This window comes from Leptidea sinapis, chromosome Z (genome assembly GCF_905404315.1).
Source record: "Leptidea sinapis chromosome Z, ilLepSina1.1, whole genome shotgun sequence".
NCBI lineage: Eukaryota > Metazoa > Arthropoda > Insecta > Lepidoptera > Pieridae > Leptidea > Leptidea sinapis.
Genome location: NC_066312.1, coordinates 16372027 through 16396883, shown reverse-complemented (window position 1 = coordinate 16396883; position 24857 = coordinate 16372027). Strand labels below are relative to the sequence as shown.

The 24857-nt window shown below is 33.6% G+C and overlaps 1 protein-coding gene across 4 annotated transcripts in view; it reads left to right on the top strand.

Moving 5' to 3' along the window:
* Positions 1-2229: 2229 nt before the first annotated feature.
* The window catches only part of LOC126978733 (WD repeat-containing protein 47), an 81615-nt gene continuing 58987 nt past the window's right edge, over positions 2230-24857 (top strand). For 2 of the 4 annotated variants that reach the window (XM_050827769.1, XM_050827771.1), the window contains exons 1-4: positions 2230-2377; positions 3106-4576; positions 4726-4824; positions 7106-7154. In XM_050827769.1, the coding sequence (XP_050683726.1) occupies positions 3117-4576; positions 4726-4824; positions 7106-7154 (1608 nt within the window). In that variant the 5' untranslated portion in view covers positions 2230-2377; positions 3106-3116. Of the gene's footprint in view, positions 2378-3105; positions 4577-4725; positions 4825-7105; positions 7155-21853; positions 22282-22358; positions 22780-24857 lie in introns of those variants that run through there. The other 2 variants (XM_050827770.1, XM_050827772.1) reach the window with 2 other exon arrangements.

The window sequence follows — 24857 nt, the reverse complement described above, 5'->3', positions numbered from 1 at the left end:
TAAATATTTTCAATTTAGTTGTCCTTGGACCGAGGACGTTTCAGTGAAGTGGGAGGGTTATCTCCGCACCCCTTATTTCCTCCCATCTCAGCAACCAATTTATTCTTTTCAAAAGAAAATCATCTAAGTCGTTTAATTACAAAATAGATATTTATAATTTTTGTAAGCCACACCAAATTTAGGTCTCCACTAAAACACTGGACCTAGGTATATTAGAACAATAAAAATACTCCATCCATCCCATGGACTTATGGATGGATGATTGACTGGTCTTATTATACTTATAGGAGTACTAAATTCTGAGGCTTATCTGAGACGGAAAGGTTAGACCGGAGCCCTGTAGCCCTATTCTCGTGAAAAAAAAAACAAAAAAGAATACAATCAACCTAATGCCAAAAAGTTAAATTTCGTATTCTCAATATATAAATTCACGGTTCAGTTCCGTTTGTGATGAAGTTCAGGGAAAGATTTACTGAAATCGTATGCTACGTATTCCGTAACAAGATCAACGTAATTGACGATGGCAGAATATACGTATTCTGCAATATTTTGACGTTTGGTTGAATTTGTAATTTAGGACATCTTATAATAAAGTATAGATAACCCAATTAATAGTATTGGAAATATTTTAGATTTGGTAGAACGAAATAGGTAGCTTCGTACGAGCTTGTCGTCGACGCGTGGCTTTGATTCAGTTATCGTTCTCGGTAAATGATAGGTGAAGACCAATCTAGAGCAAAAGCTGCATAGCATCAAAACATATCGTAAACGTGACAATTTCTCTTGTATATTAACAATTCCACGGTGTGTTAATTACATAATGTGGAAGAAACAATGCTTGCGTTCAAAGTACACGTCAGAAATGAAACTTCTTTGGCAAACTATTTTTTTTTATCTCGTCTAGATTTATACGAATCTGTTCTCTAAATACTAATCTGTTCTCTAAATTTATTTTTTTCCATGTGAAAATCAAAATTATAATGAAAATTTAGAAAAGTGAATTTAAGAACTATTTCATTTTATATTTTATGAAACGGTATAATAAATTCTCAAATGACGAGTGGCAAATTAAAATGCCAAATGTTATTTGAAATCCTAACATTTAAAAGAATTAACATAAAAATGGTAAATTAACAAAAAGATTACAGACGAAAAAGATAACCAATTATGATTTACTCTGAACAACTGCTCAGTACAGCATGATTTACAAATTTATCACAAAATGTTTATATTTATAAATTTAACTCACTTTCTACACAGAGAATACATACTAATGATATCTACTAATGATATAAACTAATGTAAATAAATAAATAGATCTGAGTTTGCTACAAGACGCATGAGACAGAATTGACATTCAAAGTACTAATATTTAACTACGAGACGAATCAACATCAACATCAACCAATAGCATGTATTTTTTCACAATATTCCTTTTCCTCACTCTCTCTTACTAGCTCTTTTTGGACAAAAAATAGTCCCACATTTTCGTGTCACTAATATTATTATTTTTGCGTTTCATCTCTAAAATTTTTGCCTCATGCACGCAAAGAAGTTTCACTTCAAAAAGAACTATAAGATCTTAGTTACAATCTTAGTTAATTAAGTATAATGTTGCTCTGGGTTAGTGGCCATAAACTTGTCTATCCGACGCGGACGATTGGGTGGAACGAAGATTTAAATCAATGGCTTTTCTAAAGAAATGATTATTTTGTTTAACACATTTACATGCATCAAATAAGTAAATATTTACATGCAAATGATGGATGGACTCCACATATAGCACGTATTATTAAACTTTTGTTTAACTTTTTTTTAAATTAAGACATTCACAATAATAATTAAGTATAACTATAAGCCTTTCAAAAACTAAATATTTCATCGTACTTATCTTCATACTATTATGTTTACCCTACTACTATTATGTACCCCGTTTTACGGGGGCTGCTATGGCTACGTGGTTAATCCAGCGATATTTTGAAAAAAATAAAGATGCTTCCTTGCACTTGATTACCTAAATTCTCTTCGTAATTGACATTTCACTCACTATTCAAATATTTCCAATCGACCATCATAGCATACCGCTAGTAGAGTCTGTTGTATCCTTAATTTAATTTTAATTAACTGTGGCAAATTTTTATTAACTGTGGCTATTCACAGTTCTCTAATATTTTTACTCTGTGACAATTTGTAATTGTATTTTAATTTTATTTTACGATTTGTGCTGTGTTTGTGCTCGAGCTACATGAATCGGAAAGTGCAAAAAGTATTGTCGAATATTTAATTATTATTATATGAAAATGTTCCGCTAGGATTGTGTATCTTAATAAAAATAATAAATCTAGAGCGGCATTGGAGTTACACCGAGAATTTTAAGGTAAATTTTCTCTAATCATTTCACGTATAAATTTGTTTTGCTTTTTGAATATTGTTTTGAGATTCATTAATTTAGTTTGTTTATATGGCACTTATTTTATTTGAGCGATTTCATCCAATCATATCATTAATTTCTAAAGAAACAAAAGTTCCATTTTATTCAAAATATACGTAGGTGTATCAAGTTATAAAAACTTAAATGGTTTTATGAGATCACGGTATATTTCTTTATATAGACAGCCTTTGCTTTTTACGCTGTCAAATATTGTTTTAAATAGCCAACATTGTTATCTCAACCGCAACATGGGTTCTGTATTGCATTAGTGTTAGAAATGCACTAATAATCATGAAATGTATTCATAATGTAAGGCTTTCACCAAGAAGGTGAATTATTCTTTCGGATTGAGTGAAAGTATCTAATGAACAATTAACATCATCTTTCTTGTATACCCATCAATATTGACCAGTTATTTAATATGGTCTTTAGATTCCTGTTAAGCTCTGAAGGATGACAACTTTATTCGCTATTTATAAATTTGTCCTAAAACTATTTTAAATATATTTATTATATTATAATATAACTTTATTACTTATTTGAATGGCAACTTCTTTATTTTGTTGCTGTTTTGGCTTTCCATTTATTTTAGGGAATTTTGGAAATTCTTGCTGAGTAAAAAAAATTTTTTTAACATTATTTCATTGCACTTGAATAAATTTGAATTGTTATAGGTATTCCCATCATGCCTTCAACACACCTGAACTTACGAGAAGATGATGTTGTTCAATTAGCATTGGAGTTTCTTCACAATAGAGATTTGCACATAACACAACTATCTTTAGAACGAGAGACAGGTGTTATAAATGGAAATTTTGCTGATGATGTCTTGTTTCTAAGGCAACTTATTCTTGATGGTCAATGGGATGATGTTCTTGAGTTCATACAACCACTAAGTACACTGAAAGCATTTGAAGCAGTCAAATTCAACTATGCTATATTACGTCACAAATACATTGAGTTGTTGTGTATCAGGTCTGAGATAAAGGCTTATAATAATGTAGAAAATATTGTCAATGAAGTAGTCAAAGTCTTGAGTGATTTAGAAAAACTAGCTCCATCAAAAGAAGAATATTCAAACTTATGCTTACTTCTCACCTTACCAAGTATTACCGATCATGCCCAATTTAAGAAATGGAACCCTAGTAATGCACGAGTTCAGTGCTTTAGAGAAGTATATCCATTAGTAGAACAATTTTTACCCTGTGATAAAAAATCAGGTGGGTCTACCTCAAAGTGTGCTAAAAATGACAGATTGATGCAATTACTTATTAAAGGTATTCTTTATGAGTCCTGTGTAAATTATTGTCAAGCTAAAGCAACTGGGTCTAAAGAAGCTCAGTCTAATGAAATCCAATTCTCACGATTGTTGGATGGCTCTGGATTTGATGAATCAGATTTAAGTTTATTATCATGGCTTCAATCAATACCAGCAGATACATTTAGTGTACCGTTTGAACAAAGAATGTTGGATGTTGATGTGGAAAAGTTGGAGAGACCATCCTTGCACACCTCTTGGACAGAGCATATGCTTGTAACACCTATAAAACCTCGCACCTTTCCACATTTAGCAATGCCATTTAGAAGACCAAGATCTGCAGCAGACGCTATGACTAGGTCCTTAAGGCCTCTACCTGATGGAGCTCCACGTCACCCAGCAGTGATGGCATTATCAGCTATTGATTACAGTCCCACATCTTCATATTTTGCTGGTTTTCATCTTACTGGAATGAAAGGCAATAAGTTAATGAATACATCAGTAGATAGATTGTTTGATAATAAACATGAAAGTATTTATAGTGGCCTTAATGAATGTTTGAAACCAATAGACGAGCAACTAAAGCCAATAAGAGAGTGTTCAGATACAACACACTCAAAAAAGGATAGCAGCTTGGTTGCTTCAACAGCTACTACACCTGAACACAGGCAGGATTTCTCACTCTCCACATCAATTTCATCAACGGCAGTGGTTCCGGAGCATAGTGTAATAACAGACCAACCAGCTCAACAGTCAAAGCCAATAACAAACTCTGGTGAAGGTGATTTTCGGAGAGAACTTTTAAAAGAGTATCAAATACAAAAGCAAAGGGAATGTGATGACTATATACGAAATCTCTGCTCTTCTGAAATTGTGCCTCAAAATCAGTAAGTTCATATTTATTTTCAATAATAGATATAATTATATGTGCTGTATGGTATAATTGTTAGCAGTTTTACTTGGTTCAGCTTAATCCCACTTCCCAGTGTACTCTTGTTTTTAATAGCTAAAATTAATCTTACATTTATAATTACAGGGTTGAAGAAACAGACAATGCAGCATGTGTTCTTCCTGCTTCAGTTAAATACCAACCAAATCCAAGTGACGAAGAGTTTAGAGACCAGACAAAATACAGGTAATTAAATTTAACAGTCACAATTTTGCTGATGTGGCAATATGATGGATTAGATTTTATAATATTCACCCCATTTCCAGTTAATTGCTATCAGCATAGATGCACCTACTTCGGAAAATAGTAAGACAAACAGATAATTATTAAAAATAAAGGGTTTTTAGTACAAGTACCCTGAATAATCATAATCATAATCAATTTGTTAGAAGCTGTTACTTTGACAATACAAATAGATGCTTCAATGTGATAATTGATATCTATATATCATGTTATCTACCCCCGATAAACTACTGATCACATTATAATCCAATTTTGCACTGTACACAGTTTGATCTATTTGAAATATAAAATAGTTTTTATGCCAATTTGTGACCCTTAATATTGTTTAATTTAAAATTTATTTCTGTATAAATAATTCTTGATGCACAGTCTGGCATTTCTGCTGTAACATTATTTTATAACAAGAACAGGGAAAACGAAATTATTATTGTAATGATTGAACTTGCGAAGCGGGCTGCACCGATCTTACACTTCGTTTTAGAAATCCCAAAAGTGTTCTATTGAATTGAGGTCAGGACTTCAAGCTGGCCCATCCAAACGACGAATGCCTACCGTTATACCCTTCCACATCGCCAGAACGGTGAGCGCGGCGTTATCGTCCATAATAAGTAAATAAATCGTAAGGAATAAGGACTTCTGAATATGTACCGGTGTGCATTCAAAGTACCGTTTTCTATAAAGACTAGACAAGTTATTGATGCCCTAAACATAACTAAGCCTCAATCATAAGGGGTTATTTCTTCAAAGCAAACTTCTGCGAAACTTTTCCCCTTGCCTTCGCAGTACTTGCCGACGTCAGTCCTCACGATATAGTGATATTCTGGCTTCATCCGAGAATAATACTCTACCCAAGTCCTCTTGAGTCCACGTCGCATAATTTCGAGCGTAGCTAAGTCTACCAACTCTGTGCTCGCCGAATAATTTAGGGCCACAGGCTGGACGGCGACTGCATTATATTAGCAGCGAGAAGCCTCCTGATGGGAGACTCCTAGAGTCAGGTCGACATAAGAAGATTTGCGATTTCTCAATGCCTGGTTGACCAGGATGCGGTGATCGTGACACATAACATTGACTACACCCTTCCTCATCCTCAAGCAGTGCTATAATTTTGCGCGCTGTTGTCGTTATATCAACCATTTTAGAGACCGCTAAATATCAAGTATCAAGACTTAAAAATATCAGGGAAATAGGTCAATCCCACAATAATTATTTAAAAATGATTTAACTATCAACGATTCCCGCCACTATGCGCAATGTGCATGTCCGATTATGTCTTAAATTTGAATATGGAATAAACTGTTTTATGCACCACAACACTTCATTAATATGCCAGTAATATTCTCAAATGATTAAAACCTCTTTTGGTATTGTATTTTCTAAAGGGACGTAAAAATTTAAAACCGCCCGTTTGTTGCAGATGAGTTTATATAGATTTCAGTATTTTTTTTTATATAAATAAACATCATGTCCTAGCAAATCCTTCCATTATAAAAATGTAGCATAAAAAGTTGCTGTGTAAATTACATTAAATTACAATAATGTCAATTGAGTTGTAGACTAGTAGAGTTCGGCAATCACTTGCCGTAACGATCTGATAAATTACCTTGTTGTTTGTGCACTGTTTATTGCTAAAGAAGAATTTTAAATATTAATTTTAATTCTAATATAAAATAAATTTGTTCCATAATTTCCTAATCTCCTAAGCTTTTAAATAACGTATAATATGCAATACACTAGCTGACCCGGCAAACTATGTATTGCCATATAAATTATTTTTAGTGTTCGACCGTTTTTTCTCAGAATATATTTAGCGGTGGGTGACACTTATCATTTAGCGGTATAAAATATAGATGTTGGCCGATTATTAGACCTACCCGATATACACACAAATTTTCAAACAAATTAGTTTAGCTATTTTGGAGGAGCTTGGTAACAAACAGCGGGACTTGTTATTATACATATAAACCTTCCTCTTCAATAACTCTATATATTTAAAGAAAAACCGCATCAAAATCCGTTGCGTAGATTTAAAGACTTAAGCATACATAGGGATATAGGGACAGAGAAAGCGACTTTGTTTTATACTATGTAGTGATGTTAGGTGTTTGTCAACAATAAATCAACGCCAAATGTAATGCAACTAAGAATGTGTCTAAATCTTAATAAGTTATAAATTTTTAAATATATCCAATAATTAATAATCATTTGTTTGATTTTATTTCAGTGAGAACGGAATCAGGAACGCGTTAGAAATCCAAGTGAAAATGACTAAAGTGAGTATTTTTTAAAGTTATTTAAGGTAATAACGTCGACGATAGTGTATACTAGAATCAAGATAAGTTTAATTTATTTTATCAGAGCGCGATTGTTTCTCTTTTGCGAGTATCGCGTCAGTTGGGTGAGCACATTTTCCGAATGCATTTTCCATTGATTGCACACGTTCAGTGGAATTCTAACGGTCTCTACTATATTTTGTTATATATAAGTACTTTGTTTGATCAAAGTTATAACGTATTTTACGGTTTCATACAAGTACTCATATTAAAAAAATCCTTTTTCCTAATATAAATATTATACTTCACATTAAAGTTATAAATTTATCGTTCTTTGGGATTCGTAAATAACTAGATATAAATGTATTGCAAACAATATAAGTAAAAATATTATATTATATACTAGCTGACCCGACAGACGTTGTGCTGTAGATAATAAAAAAATACTTTTTATAGGAATTTTCCAATAATATTATAAAACATCAAGAATTATTTCATAAAAAATGCTCCCTGTTGTTATAATGAAATTGTTTCACAGTGGAACTGTCAAACCGTGCGTCGCTAAATTTCTCATAGAAAATATGTCCGTACAAAACAAATATTGAAAATAAAAATAATTATGGGTCCCAAATCGAAATAAAAATTATCCAATCTCTCAAGTTGGACTAAACTGCACTCCATGAAGTAATCCCCATTAAAATCCGTTCATTAGTTTAGGAGTCCTTTAGTTATTTATATATATTAAGATTATACACAAGTTGCAGAGCCCTTGTGTAAGTAGCTTGTCGGTGTAGAGTTGTGTTCTTCGTTTTAAAATTATTGTGTTCTTTAAAGTCTACTCTTTGCGTATGCAGTATAAGCATTGACTTTATAATACTATAGGCTAATATAAATATATTCGCAATGCCAAAAATTGAACCAATGAAGTATGCGGGCGCCGTGGTACTGACTTGTCATTGGTCGGGCAACGGTTACAACATAATATAGTAAATTGTCTTATAATAATTACAATATTTTTAATCGTTAATAATCGTTACGCGCTACTTTGGAATTATAAGATATATTTGCAATTTGTGATATCTGAAAGCCTGCCCATCTGCACTTAGGCGTCTATGTCTAGTTATAAAGTCCATGATTGCAAGTATATCTAATTACGTTAAGTTTCAATTTAAAGTAATAGTAAAATTTTCAAAGGTAAAACCAGAGATCTTTTTATATCCAGATAGACCGTGGTAGCTGTAAAACGTCGAAACAAATTGAGGTTGACTGTTTACCTCTATTTTGAGCAATGGACGCACACTAATACAAAGTGACATAAATCGCGAGTGTATGACTTAGCCTGTCACGCACCCTAAATTAATTAACCTGGCCTGTTTCCATCGGTTGTCTAGCAGCATGAGGGCCTATTTAGATGTATATCTAAGAGTAAAAGATATCTTACAAAAATGTAATTTTTAAAAATTATGGAAATACTTTGGTGTTTATTAACAAAATTGCGTATATATGTCGTGAATTTTGTGCAAGTAAGAATAAATAAAATTTGAGATGGCAATTAATAAACAATTTTTTACCTACATGCAAAATTTGACGCCTTAAGCACTTTAGATAGATCACATTACGTGGTTTTTATTCAATGATTTATGAAAGTCGACATACAATACCCGTTTTGTATCCATATGTCGTTAGCCTTCTTGAGTGTAAATTTCGCTAAGATTAAACTTCTATTAAGCTAGATACTAAATTTCCATGCTAAGCAGTCCCGATATTGCCTATACGACGCATCGAGTATTTCATACATCTTATAAAAGTATTGGTCACAGTTATACAACATTCAACAGCACTTGGGCCGCTAGGTAAGCTAGCTTATTAACGAATTGTAGCGAGATAAACCGATTACTCACGAGTCCCGACCCCACATTTGTCTCACTCGCTCCATCTTAGGAGTTTATGGCTGTTTCGGTTTTCTGACTACATTAGTATCAATAGAAAAAAATGAAAGGTATTAAAAAGGTATATTCATTGATTAGTAATTAGTTTTTTATTTTTATTATAGTTCACTCCGTAATCCATCACCCGTGTAAAGATTTACTGTGAAAAAAAGATGCCGTTTGATTTGTGTTTAAAATACGTAGGTAATAAAAATATAAATTAATAACTACGTAATAAAATTTATAAGTACCTATATTGTACAGCTTTCAAACATATCTTCTATCTTCTATATATGTAAAAATGAATTGCTGTTCGTTAGTCTCGCTAAAACTCGAGAACGGCTGGGCCGATTTGGCAAATTTAGGTCTTGAATTATTTGTGGAAGTCCAGAGAAGGTTTAAAAGGTGAATAAATAGGAAAATGCTGCTAAATGAAATAAAAACAACAAATTTGTTTTTCTTTGATGTGTCCATACATAATTTCTATGAGAGAATTTATTGACGCACGGTTTGACAGTTTTGCTGTGAAACAATTTCATTACGAAAGCAGGGTGCATATTTTACGAAGTAATTTTTGATGTTATGATATATTATTGACAAATTCATATAAAACATTATTTTATTTATTATATACAGAACAACGTCTGTCGGGTCAGCTAGTATAAAATAAAAAGGTACAGTTTTCAAAAATATATAAATAAAAATTGTTTCTTTTAATAGACCAGTACCAAATATTACTTTACGAGTAATGGTCAAGCGTTTTTGAGATATTTCTGTTGGTGAAAAATTACCGTTCTACCACCCTTAACTAATGTTATTGCAATAAATACAAGTAACAGCCCGAAAAACCCGGCAAATAAAGTGTTAAGTAAATTTATATATATTACAGGTATATACATGCATGATTAGGCTATTGAGATAAAATAGAAAAAGAGTTAACGTATTCTGAGCTAATAAAAAATCGGTCTCGATACGTCAGTTTTTTCAAGAGTAAAAGGAGCAATATAAAATGTCTTTGTAGTGAATATAAAAAGCATTAATTAAAGTGTTATTTCGATATATGGTTACTCATATTATCGTGTAAGTGCGTGATGGTTATGATAGAGGCATTTTAATCACAAAATTTACATATCGAGAGCACAACGATAACCATTTCGTATTGTGAGCTGTGCAATATCTAAATTGTAACCATTATATTATTAGGTAGGTGAGTACTTGTACCTCGAATGACGCAAACCAAAATAATAGGTTGACCAATATGGTACTGAAACTAAATGCGAATCACAAACATTTTCAATATGTAGATCTCAAAACGTAGTACTGTCAGACTAATGCGCAACTGCGACAAGTTAGAAATACAAAATCAAATATTTTTTATTCAAAATAGGATGTGACATCACTTATTGAAAGTCAAAATCTACCACCTATTCCAAAACGAATGACCTGAGAAGAATGGGCGCAACAACCTCAGCAAGCAAGAAATACCTTGCTAGAAAACCAATGCACGCCCCTGTTTGGAAGAAGAAATTAAAAAACGTTCTGTTAATCGGTTTGTAATGCTAAAAGCAGGAAATAAATCAACATATCCACTCCAGTTTAGAATAGAATATAATGAGGTTCTTTGTTTCTAGTACCATACGACATATACGGCAACTTCAAAAAAAGCCTCGCATCTGTGATTCCTCTGGTACTGCAGGAGTATTTGTGTGGCGGTGATTATCTAACATCAGATAACCTGTACGCTCGTGTCTCCTTATCTCCCATGAGAAAGATAAAATTAAAGAAAATGGCCGTTGTTCACCGTAGATATGCTATCTATCTTTCAATTTACAGCCAGAGAAAGTGTATAATAAATATAACGCCTGATGTTGTATTATGGCAAACTTGTCTTGTAGAATGTATTTATCAGTGCGAGGCAGTATGCGAGCTAGCACCACCGCTGGGACTTTTTCTACCTTGAAGCATTAATGTGTAATCATTATTGTCTTTCATATTAAAGGGCGTGTCAGCTAGTGAAATTACTGGGTTAAGTAGACAAATACTCTTATAATTACAAAATTCAGGCTAATTATTTGCAACAAGGAAGACTACTTAGATTCCAAGGTCAACTTAGACTGTCAAACCAATAGTGGTATACGGACGGCAGTAGTACTGAAGCCGGTACCGGTGCTGGAGTACTCGGCCCAGCAATCTAATACCATGAAGCCATAGGTAAAGAAGCAACTAAATACCAGGTGGGTGTATATGCAGTAGATAGGTGCCTACAAATGAACCTCGACAGGAATTACCAGTCAAGGAACATTGCTATTAAGTCAGACAGCCAAGCAGCTCTCAAGGCATTGATGTCCTACACAATCACAGTTAGTGTGGGAATGTAGAAGAAAACTGGAGCTCTCTGAAGGAAAACTTGTTGCTCCTCTGTCGGAGCAACAAAGTTACAAAGGGGCACAAAGGCCTAGAAGGTTATAAGATAGCTGACCGGCTAGCTAAGGATGGAGCCTCATCTCCCTTCGTAGGCACAGGTTCCCTTTTGTGGATCTGGAGAAAATCTTATCCGCAATTTTCCAAGGAATCAAGCAATGCTGGAAGCAGCCAGTTACTAGTCATCGGCAAGCTAAGCTTAGCTGCCCCTAGGTAGTTTCCTATTAACGTAAGCGTGCCAAACAATGCATAAGCTTGGACAGGAGACAACTAAGAGTACTCGGGGTTCCTCCTCGGCCATTGCAGGCTGAATGGGCACCTGGCCAGAATGGGTCTCAGTGAATCAAACATGTGCAGATTCTGCTACCAAGCCACTGAAGACCCCAAACACATCCTTCTGGAATGCGAAGCCATTGCTAGAATCAGGCTGGGTTATCTTAAAGTACCTTTAGCAGAGGATTTGTCAAATTCAAAATAGGATGTGACATCACTATTGAAAGTCAAAAAACTACCACCCATTCCAAAATGATTACCTCAGGCCTGAGAAGAATGGGCGCAACAAACTCAGCGGGCTTTTTTTTTCATCAAAAATATGTTTTACAATTAAAGTAGTATTTACAAAGTAACATTGTACAATTAAACTTATTATTTAATAGCCTGAGGGCGGTCGCTCCTTTCCCAAGTTTTGTGGTATCATTAAGAAAGTCATTTATGTTATAGTAACCTTTACCACATAAACGTTTTTTAACAATTCTTTTGCATAACGTAATACTTTTGTTTTGAACATTTTCTGGGATCCTGTTGTAAAAGCATATACATCGCCCCACAAAAGACTTGCTAACTTGACTTAGTCGAGTAGTAGGCATTATAAGCTTATGCCTGTTCCTGGTGTTAACATTATGATTATGACAGTTTCTGGCAAATTTACTTATGTGCCTATGAACATTCATGCCTGTCCTGCCTAAACCTCCTAAACCACCTAAAGGATCCTTAAGGAACCTCAGGTAATGGGTCTTGAAGATATCATTTAAACTACAGCACAGTAAGGTCACACGTTTCCTTGTTAGCCTCAATTTTCCCACATCTCATTTTGAGACATAGGGAGTTGAGGGCAGGTGCGCAAGCAGGAGCCACAATAGATCCTAGTATTTAAGTGCATCTTAATCCCCAAATCATAAATATAATAAAATGAATCGAGGGGATACAACAAAGAGAGAATTTCTGGCAATCGCTGATCATCTAGTCCTCTTTTATATATCCCAAGTGCTGCTTCTTGATAATCGACTCCTTAACTTTAGAGAAAATGGGCGTAATGGCAATGGGGCGGCAGTTGTATTTATCCTAGCGTATACTATTCCTAGGGATCAGGTGCACTAATTTAAAAACTAAAAACTAAAGTAAAAACCTTCCATAATTTTCGGACTTCTGATGAGACGGAGATGCGAAAAAGAGAGGTAAGTAACATGGCTAATTCTGTAGCACATATGCACAGGACGTGCAGTGGCGGAATGGCAGGCGGGCAGATACTTTCGACAGCCTTGTCGAGTGACAAGAACGCACGACTTCCCGCGGGAACCGTGTGCAAGTCTCTCGACGCTTAATCTGCCAAATGTGCCTCCACTTTGCCGTGGTCATAACTTTTTTAAGGACCTGGGGGCATGATTGAAAGTGTTTTTTAAGTTCGCTGGTATTTTCAGCTCTAGAGACTACGCCTCTAAATCCAGCCTGATAGCACTGCTGTTTTTTGTTTGCGTTGCCGCTATAATGAGTTGTGTTCAGAACCACGATTTGTGTGATGGGGATCTGCTCCAACATGCAATTGTAAGGCACTTGGATGTGCTCAAGGGGCGGGTCGATCAATCTCTGTAGGCCTCCGCATAGCCCACAAACCGAAATGCGAAGCAAGGCTATATCAAGTGTGAGAGTAGTTTTCTCCGGTCGTGTCGGGCCTAATTCGGTTAGACTCGGTCTAACATGGATTAGCCCTAAATTAGCATTTTGCATGGCATCATTAATGATATAACAATCACTCATCAATCACCATTGGAATCAAATATGCAATGTACTCAGCGGTTACTTGTTTTTTGCCTTAGTTTTCGTGGTAGCGACATTGGGCGGGACCTACCCTAAAATATGGTCGACGGAAATGTTATGTGATGATTTTTTGATTTTGTGAAACTTGTTAGTGTTAGTTTAGATGTTCGTTCGTTCGCCAAGGTTTCTTGGTACGTCGTTGTAGAGAGATTTTCCTGCTATACCTCTCGCACCTACTTCTACGGTATGTAGCAATTTCTTGTTAGTTTGTTTCTTAAATCTTATGTTTGTTTATTTTTATTGTGCGATGTGATTATGTCTGGTCTGGATATAGAAATACTTACATCGTCTAGTATTTTAATGGTATCAAAATGGTCCTATAAATTGCAGTACCTAGTATAGAATAGGCGTTGTTTTCAAAATGTACTGCTGAGCCATCTTTTATATAAAGTATTGTAAACAGTGAACGCATATAAAACATGGAAGCATTTCTGATGCCTTTAGTGAGCATGGCTTACAAACTCTACTAAATAAAGATTTAAAATACATTCATGTGTTATAAAGTGGTGCAGAAATTATACGGATCGTCATGTGTAAGTAGACCAATTATTTAAATATATACAATAATATGTATATGTTTACTAACTTTTTATTACAGAACTTAAATTTTTTTTTAGTAACTAACAGATTTGGTTTCAATTTTATCTTTTTTGTGGGATGGTTCTCTCTTCCGATATCGCGACTCTTCCTACTCTTTCTACTCTTCCTACTCTTCCTACTCTTCCTATTTAAAAAAAATATTTTTAATTTAGATTCTTACAAGATAGAGTTGGGTATGACAGAAGAAGCATAAAAGCAGAATTAACGCAGTTGAGATGCGATCACTGCGTAGTATGTGTGGGGTAAGACTGACTGATGGAATTCCGAATGCGGTAATACGAGCGCGCTGTGGTTTGAAAGAGGATGTTGTGACAAGGACTGAAAAAGGAATGATGAAATGGTTTTGACACGTGGAGCGAATGAGTGAAGAAAGAATGACGCATGAAATATATAAGGCAAGTGTGTGTGGGCAAGTCGGTCGCGGGAGACCTCGTAGAACATTCGTCGACCAAATGAGAAAAGGAGAGGTCCGAAGCACCCGCAACCGGCGAGCATGTATGAAAAGAGTAATGAATGTAGAGGAAGCGCGTGAGGTTTGTAAGATAGAAGCAAATGGCATTCTATTGTCTCTGCCTACCCCGACGGGAACAAGGCGTGAGTGTGTGTGTGTGTGTGTCTTACAAGATAGGAGTAGTTCAGATTATAAATAGAAGCTTTTTAATTAGAAACATGGAAATGATTACTAATGATACTTAACAGGGGATCTCAAATGTGATCATTCCAATTTAAAAATGAAGATTTCATATTTATCCAATAAGAAATTCACAATGCTTTTTAAAAGCGCTGTACCAATTTGTATCAGCAGTATTTATTTGGCTCGATTGCAATATCAATGACATACCTAATTCTTTAGAAAAACACACAACATCAGTTTTTCAAGAGTTTGTATGCACCTACATACATTGCAAAAAGAATGCTCATCTCGCCAAAAACTAAATTTACTTACGATTTTTCATGGATTACAAATCATTTTCTTGTAATAAAGTGAGTCATTGAAATATTTCTAATATCAATTTATATTCAGTGTTGTAACAATAAGTTTCTCTACATTTTTCTTTCAACCATATCAATAAATAAATAAGCATATCAATTTTATTTGTAACTTTTGTGTGCATTCGTTTTGTGTTTTAAGTAATTTTTTGGTGACAGTTCATTTATAATGGATATTTAATTTATTTTTACAAATAAAAAAAAACTCAAAAATTATTAAATGAGACCATCGTCGGCCGTCTCCTGTAGCACCAGAGGAATCACAGCAGCGTTACCGGCCTCTTAAAAAGGTATACGCGTATTTTTTGTAAGGAAAAGGTATTAATATAGCTAATATGTATAGTTCAATAATCCATTTAATTTATCATGACTGAACCTCTGAAAACTGAAATTCTCTCATAGAAAGACACATCAAAGGAAAATCAAATTTGTTGTTTTTATTTAATTTAGCAGCATTTTCCTATTTATTCACTTTTTAAACCTTCCCTGGACTTAAACAAATAATTCAAGACCTAAATTGGCCAAATCGGTCCAGCCGTTCTCGAGTTTTAGCGAGACTAACGAACAGCAATTCATTTTTATATAATTTGTCAATAATATTTCATAATAAATAGAAATAATAATTAGTAATATTTACAAACTATCCTATCTCTCAAGTTGGACTCAGGTGCACTCCATGATGTAATCCCCATTATAATCCGTTTATTAGTTTAGGAGTTCACTGGAAACAAGTGGACACTAAAATTATATTATATATTAAGATATTATTCCAACCATATAATTGGCAAATGCGAGACTTATTCTAATTCGAATGACATTATGTAAATTGTTCCCATTCATCTGTATAAACTATTATTAATACACATAACATTTATGATTGCATAATTTAAATATTTTGTTATGACATATGTAAGCGTTACTTAATAACACGACAGACGGTTAGTATTCATGTTTTAATATAAAATATCTAAATGAATTTGATTTACGATTAGAAAGTGAGAATAAATAATTAATTTATACGTTTGTTGAGCTAAAAACATTCACTCTTTGCAAGTGAAATTGTTTCTATTCTGTTCATGGTCTACGTTTATCATTTACGCCAGATTACTAACCGTAACTTGTAATTACTAGCTACATAATATAGAATATTTTTTTTGAAACTCACCATAGTCATACGGTTATTCAGCTAATAAGGGAGTTGCCTTATTGTTAATGTTTTGAATGCTAACATCGATCCCATATCGATTTTAAATAGATATATGCCTTCAAAACGCTAGTAACCTACGGAACATTGACATTTAAGTAAATCAAATAGATTGATTGCATGTATTTCATATTCAAATATTTTTATTCAAAATAGGATTCAAATTCACTTATTGAACGTCAAAAACTACCACCCATTCAAAATAGAACATGCTAGTCGTTGAATTGTGTATTCTACTTAGTCTTACGTTCTTGCCTTCAATCATTAATATTTTTAAAACAGTAAAACACGCAGTATCTCTCAATCTAATTCCTCTTTAGTTTCCATAGTTATATAGTATCATAGCTGACATAGTCAAAAAGTCGCAAAAATAAAACGTTGCATGATTAAGATCATGGGAAGGATTAAAGTTATAAAATCTGTAATATATTAAATTATAATTACTCTGGTAAACTTTGCTCCCACTGTTTACACGAACATGCGTTACCTAGCCAAACGTGATAACTCAGACACATTTAATACCCACAAAGAAGTTTTCAAAAGTTAAACCCATTAAATTATGAACGAATTCCGATTCAGTGGTCAGCTTTACCAGTGGGAGGCACCTTTGCACAGGATGCCGACTAGATTATGGGTACCACAACGGCGCCTATTTCTGCCGTGAAGCAGTAATATGTAAACATTACTGTGTTTCGGTGTGAAGGGAGTCGTAGCTAGTGAAATTACTGGGCAAATGAGACTTAACATCGTATGTCTCAAGGTGACGTGCGCAACTGTAGTGCCGCTCAGAATTTTTGAGTTTTTCATGAATCCTGAGCGGCACTGCATTGTAATGGACAGGGCGTATCAATTACCATGAGCTGATATAAAAAAAAATTCAACACTAATTTTCTTTTGTTAATCTGTTCCAATATTACCCGCTTACCAACGACAGTAATTCATACTTCTTTATTTATATTATGCAGAATTAGAAAATAGACAGACTGTTCATATCAATACCTAGTATAAAATAAATTCGCTTTCCGCTCACTATCTGTACTTCCAGTAACTCATTTATTTTGACGCGTTTTTATTCAAATCGACTAATATACATGTCTTACGTAGATTAAACCTTAGAAGACATAATATAAAAAACTATGTACTTTATAAGTAGTTTTTTTTAAATCCTAAAGAAAACTCCGCGATAGCACAACTCTATGATACGCTGACTCACAGTAACCATTTCTTTCATTAATTAAAAAGTATGTTAATGCTATTTACAATCTTATTGGGCATACTTTCCGAATAAATATAAACGTATTACGTAAAGGCATAAAAGGCATAAAAAGGCTCTCAAAATTTAGAATTCTTCTTGATGAAATTGTACCGCTTCGTAAACAAATGGCAGTCTGAGAGAGAAGACGCGGCGCAAGAAACTCTCCCAGCATTCTTTTTTTGCGCTCTTTTTAATAAAAATATACAATATTGTACTGTCATTGCTATTGCTATAAAATAATCATAATCTGGTCCCAGGCTGTCCGATCGCTTAGATATTCAGCTGTAGAGTAATTGGATTTACAGCAGAGCCATTTTTTATAGATAATGCCTGAACAGTGGCAGGGACTTTATTATAAAAGTGTATACATTTACCCTTAAATTATGTATCTTATGAAACCTACTTGAAAAAGTTACAAGCAATCGCTTATTTCTAGTGTTATAATAATGAAAATCACTATTAAGAGCAAAAAGGTGACGATTTTTGTGAACGTAAAGTTTTTAAAGAACCTGTTGGTTGGGTCGCCTTTATTCCATGGATAGCTATTTTATTATTATGTATTAAACAAAATTTGTTTGTATTTTGTAACGAACAGTTAGCTGTAGACATAAAATACAACAAATTATTAAACCCCTATTTTTTTTTAATTTTACCCGTACGAAGAAGGGGATTAAAAAGTTAAAATCAAGAATTATGTTAATCATAATAATCAAATTATATGTAGCAGTTATTTGATATCCTTGGCAATAATATATGTACGTAAAACTTTTCGCCTGAATCCGTTAATGGTGTAAATCCCCTTGAAAATCTGTTCGGTAGTTTTTGAGTTTATCCCGTTTAAACTGACAAACGCGTCGGGGATCTTTATCTTGATAATACAGTTTATTATATAACGTATTAACTGTTGTATACATTTATTATTTCTCAAAGGTTTATTGGGGTATGTAACCCTTGAGCCCTTTTTATATTTTATCAAAATTTATAATCGGATTTCGAAAAATTATCTGTTAATTTCTATACATAATACATTGTATATCTCCTTCATATTGAAGGAGCATTATTGTTGCAGTTAGTAAGCTATATTCACTGCATAATTAGGTAGGAAAGTGAAAGTAAAAATATATATAAAACCTGTATTCCCATATTTATATATCGTCGTATTGAGAGCGATATAACATCACCTAATATTTATGATGGCTTCGGTGACTTCCTTTTTGTACATGTATAATTTTCTTGTTTCTTTCTTCTTCTTTGGTTAAGCCAAATAATATGCTATTGCTATTAAATATTATATAGCTGATTAAGTCCAAATTTAACAGACTATAAATTTTTTAATATAACCACGATGATAAAAATTATTTATTCTGGACGGATTTTTAATACGTTTTATATTTCCTTGTTTCGAAACTAAAATACTAAATACTATACGCGATGTTATAAAAGTCTCAATCTTTTGTGTGTTTCTTTACTTATAAACGAATAGCTTAAATCCTACTTATCAATCGAATTCCCTCAAAGAATCGCGGATTTTAATTAAATATTTCAGTTTCTGTTTAAATTGGGTTACAATAAAAAAAACCCTTTGTTAGAGGGTGCTTACGTCATAAAGGTTTAGATTAATTTGTCGAGTTTCAAAAGAATTTCACAACAATTTTTGCTTATTATATTTATTTAATACAATTATCAAAAGTACTCTAGAATATTGTTGTTGTATATGGTCTCCGTTTTACATTGTTCACATAAACTAAATGAATAAATAAATAAAAGGGAGTCGTCAGTCTGTATATTTAGTTTGTTAATAACTTTTTATTTGTATTATAGATATAAAAGACACTTGTATATTGTAAAGTTAAAATGTAAAACATTGTAAACAGCAAATACCCGTATGTTGAATGTCATCTGTTTGCGTAGTCATTAACATCATTACACGACGTTGTTCATCTTAAATGGTATCGGTTTCTAGATCGTACTACTAACGGCATTATTAAGCATATGTTATTTACCCTTTATTTAAATACGACGAGTGCGTTTTTCGTGTGGTATAAGTGTACACAAAACACACGCTCTTTTGCGGTAATTGAGTAGTTTCTGGAAAGATTATCGTTTACAAAGGCAACGAAACGAATTAGTTTACACAATTTAACTTTTCTTATTATGTGAAGTTTTGTTGTGGATGTGGGAATGGATGTTTCTTTAATAACATTTCATCAAAAGTAAATACATTCATGAATTATTACAATGTAAACGTTCGACTTATAGTTCTATTTAAAAAAATACTAAAAATTACCCGTTTTCGAAACCAGGTGGACTCTTATTACTAAGCTAAAACGTTAAGTTTGATACTCATTTTGGATACGAACCATTCCTTACCTGAAGGCTTTCTCCATACGAATTTCATGAATTTCTGTCTATTAATTCTATCCCTCATTTATCCACAATAACGTTCGGTGGCGTGTGAAAATATATAACTCTCTAATATAAATAATAAGTAAATATAATATTATGTTTTAAATTTTGTTAGTATTAATCCATTTCATCATCGATTGTACTATATCAAAAAATGAATTCTATTTTATGATAGAGTATCGTAGATATGATTTCACATTCATATCTATAGATTTCGATACCAAAATTGTGTTTTCTGTACAATTATAAAAACGGACGTGTACGTGATAAAAACTGATTAGTTACGAAAATTATAAAACAATTTAAGAATCTTTCAGTTTTTCCTATTTTTTGTACTACTGTTATGTGATTGGAAAAACTAGGTAATAATTATATTGCACTTATTCAGTAAGAATACTCCATTTTGTTAAATAACACAATCTTATTTAAGGCGACACTAAATGCCAGCGATCTTGAGCGATACGAGTTCACGGCTGCCGGCCCGCCATCTATTTAACAAAGCCAATATTTCAAAATTCTTGGGTGGAAAACAGTTTATATGCTTACAATCCTCGTTATTCACTACTAATCTGAATAAATGAACCTACACAAAAAAGTACAAGCTATAAGAATAACTTCTCTGAGAGAAGTACCAAAAAAATGCGTCACGCCATGCCAAAAAACTTGTTTAACTTCAAAGAAAAGTGGTAGTTCAAAAAGGCTCGGCAGTGTTAACTATAACCAACAGCAACCATTAGCAACCTACAAATAAGACTTAAGGATATGTGGAACAGGATTAAGTAGTGTTCATAGCTCGAAATGCTATACTTTCACCACAAAACTTGTCTAAAACACCATGTTTGCGTGTTTTCTGCCTACTCTTCGCCTTAACTACGGATCTCCATTCCAATCAAATCACGGAGGTCTAGTTAAAATATAAGTACTATATTGTCGCTTTGAACATATTATATAACATATGTACTAACAGTAGTTGATGAAGATGTCCGTATTTTGATATCCCGACTAAATAATTAACTGGAAATATTACTCAAATACTACTACTAATTTATACTGATCAATAACATAATAAAAACATACTCACAGACAAAACAATTTAAAGCTGTTTTTTATGTTCTGTTATGTAATAATTTTTCTCGTTCCATACAATTATTATTTTGAAAAGATCGTTACTATACAAATTTGGCAATTATATAAACTTCATAATATATGTTATAACATATATATCGTAGGTTAAATAAGATTCTATTATCTGGCGGCGCTTATGACAGCTTAGTAATAAATGGAATAATTATTTATGAGTTAAGTTTTTAGTTTCGAGACTGATCAGTAAGTACATTACTGAATGAGTGACTTGTGAGAGTTCTTCTTAAAGGATTTGCTGAATATATGAAGGATTCAGAGTTTTATGAAAAAACTTACTTGAATAAGAATTATTTTAGTAAGTAATGTTAGTTCCTTCTTTTAAAAGCAATGACTGCTGATTTTACCTTATATGAATAGCGGTTCTGCGTAGCCTTTACACAATTCTTAGATCATTGAGTGTGGGCTTGTCTTATTAATTATTTAATGTATAATTTTATAGCCGGTACCGCTAACAGTACGCATAGCTAACTTGTTGTTAGTATCCATAATAACTGGTGACCTTCGCTCGAACTTGTCATCACCGCGTCGCCTACACGAGCTCTACATAATTGTTATTATTATTTATCAAGTAATCTGCGTTGTTTTACTATTATTTACCTAGTTGCCGTCTACCAGCAGTCAGCACACATCTACAGCTCCGATGTTGTAGGACACGTTAGTCTCATTACTCGCGCGCATGTTTCGTGAGTCATCGGCAAGCGTTCTGCGCAAAGGCACAATGCCGTCCGAATAGTCCAGTCTCGTCGCGACACACTTAGAGGACATACATATTTCTTAATTGTGTTTTACTGTTGCGGGGAAGCAACTTAATTGTGAATGAAAGTAGAGACGTGATAAAGTGAAAATGACGACGGTGAAAAAGGCGATCGCGATGCGTCAACTGGACTCTATGTTCGGAACGCTTACCATAGAAGGAGAAGGACGTCATTCTCCGTTAGTAAGCTCAACCATAGAGCACGACCCGCGCTGCGATGTGCATGGCAGATGCAGCACTCCATATCGCTCCTCGCTCTACCTCCACAGCAGGGAGTCCACGCCAGGCTTCTACAGAGATTGCGTATCGCCAACAAATGGTCTTATAATAAGGTCTGTACAGGGTACATAAGTTTAATCTATATGGAAAGTGCGAGCTTATATTTGAATAATGTTGTGTTTCGTCACAGGCGTCGTGGCTCGATTGGCTTGACACCGTCTCCGGTGAGAGAGCTCGACCATCCTTCTACGTTTCCCAGCATACTACGCCGGGACCGCCACAGCCCGTCTCAAACACCACCCAGGAGGGAAACCCCGAGTCCAACGCAAAAATATAATACCAAGAGGCATTCAATGGGCTCATTCCCAAATCTAACTCGTTGTAGTAACGTTGTCAATTACAACAGAAGGGATTCCCTCAATACTAACATAAGGGATATGAAAAGAGACTACGTAGGTTCTATGAGTCCGTTGTCCAGAAAAAGCTCTATTGACACAAAGAAATCGTCATCTGATTCCTTGGATAATTGGCATATGACTTGGGATAGTGAGCGGTACAGAGCTGTATCACCAATTCTCAATGAAGAAAGGTTCTCATATGGATCTTATAAGGTAATTGTTGATTCATTATAGCTCTTTGTAACATATCCCGTATTCAAAACCATGACATCATAAGTATTGGATGTAGAGTGCTCTTAATATGTTTAAATCCGCAATATATTTGGTTGGACTTGAATTGAAATTTTTAGCGTTATTTATTCAAAGTATTACTGCCTACGTAATAATCGATTTACATTGCGTTTCGTTGAATAAGCAAACATTTATCTTCAAATTTGGCTAATCTAATTTAATTTGTACTATATCAATTTAATAGTGCGTAGTAATCGAACAAAAAAACACAATTTATCTAATGAATATCTACAGTATAGGAGTTATAATAGCTATAATTACGAGTTCTATTGGATGTTTTCTATTCACTAACTATTCGATTATATGTTCGTTGCGTGCGAAGTATAACGCTAAAGAAAATGCGCATTATAAAAACTCATTACTTGCAGTTGTTTTAAGACTTACGTACATAACAGCTAAATGGTTGCGGGATGAATACTTAACTTTAAACAGTAGATCGATTATAATAATATTTGTTAGCCGTGTGTTGGTATCCACGTGGTATAATTTTATGGTTCGATTGGATATGAATACATTATTGATTTTTATTAATATCTTAGTACATATTCACTACGTTACATATTTATTATTTATTTTCCGAGATTCGTATACGATATTAATTTAAGTGTACTGTGAACACAAGTATTGATCGTTTAGTGTTGTAAGTAATTTGTAAGTATCGCCTCAAGAATTCATATTTTCTTCTTAAAAGTTTTGATAAATGTATCGCTATAGTGTATAGCTACATGAGTGCGAGTGAGTCCTTAACATTACTCAGGCGACCTACACAGCCTTAAATGGACACGACTGTATCGAATGGTACTCACAAGTTGGGTCTCCATTATTGAATTATGACAACAAAGGTTATATTTTGTCTCTCGAATGTATACTAATTGGATTGTGTAGATTTGAATTCAATAATAATATAATGAGTAACGCATACATCTCCGCAGACAGTGTTGCAAAAAAAATGGAAACATATTTTTTATATTGTTGTTATACTTACCCCCATATTCATAATAGTCCGCTAACTTTAAACAGCCGCTTAGGAGTGTTTTTTCTCATTCTGACTTAGGTCAATAGAAGAAGACAGAGTGAGAATTAGCAGTTAGCAGACTATTATGAATAAGGGGGTAAATATCTAAAATAAATTGAATTTAATAAGCCGCTTTTATTACTACGAAGTCCGTTTTAGATTTAGAATGCAAATGACTGTTGAAAAAATAGTACCCTAGTATTTTCAAATCATATGTTATCTTAGGATAAACGGTTCCATTATGATTAATTAATGATGAATCTTTCGTTTGTTCTTCAATTTCACAATAATATTGGACCTCGTCAAAGGAATTTATATCACAGATCCTTTGAAAGGTTTAGCCTCATGTAAACGTAGGGCATTAGCCGGTGAAGGTATCATTTCGTAACTGTACAGAAGGTTCAATTTGTTTCGCTCGAAAGTGGCTTACAAAGGTTCAGTAAATGTCAAAATAAACATAAAGAGGGTTCAAGGATGTTAAGATTTTATTTGCCACGTACCGCTCTTATAGGCGTCCCAATAAATTTATCTCACCAATGTTTTGAATAAGAAACTTGACGTTGATTTTACATTTCAAACGGTGGAATCTATTTTGTAAATTCTGTCACTATTTTAAACGAAAATGATTCCAGGTGGACGTTAAGTGTGTGCCTATTAATAGCCCGGTACACAAACATTTTACTAATACCAAGCGTATGGAGAGTTTTTAAAATTGGATCGATATTAATGCAATGCAATTGCATTTTGCAATTGCATTGCATTAATATCGCAAAATTGTTATGTATACACAAGTTTTAAGAAATCTTTTGTATCATTAATGCTGTTGGTCTTTTAAATAAATAAAAAATTGTACAATGTATTGGCGCCAAAATGAGAAAACTCAATGAACAATCATATAAAAATGACAGATTCCAAATTCAATTTTTTTTTATTTGTTTTGTTTTACCGATAGGAATAATACTTATACCACAAGATGCAGCGTCCT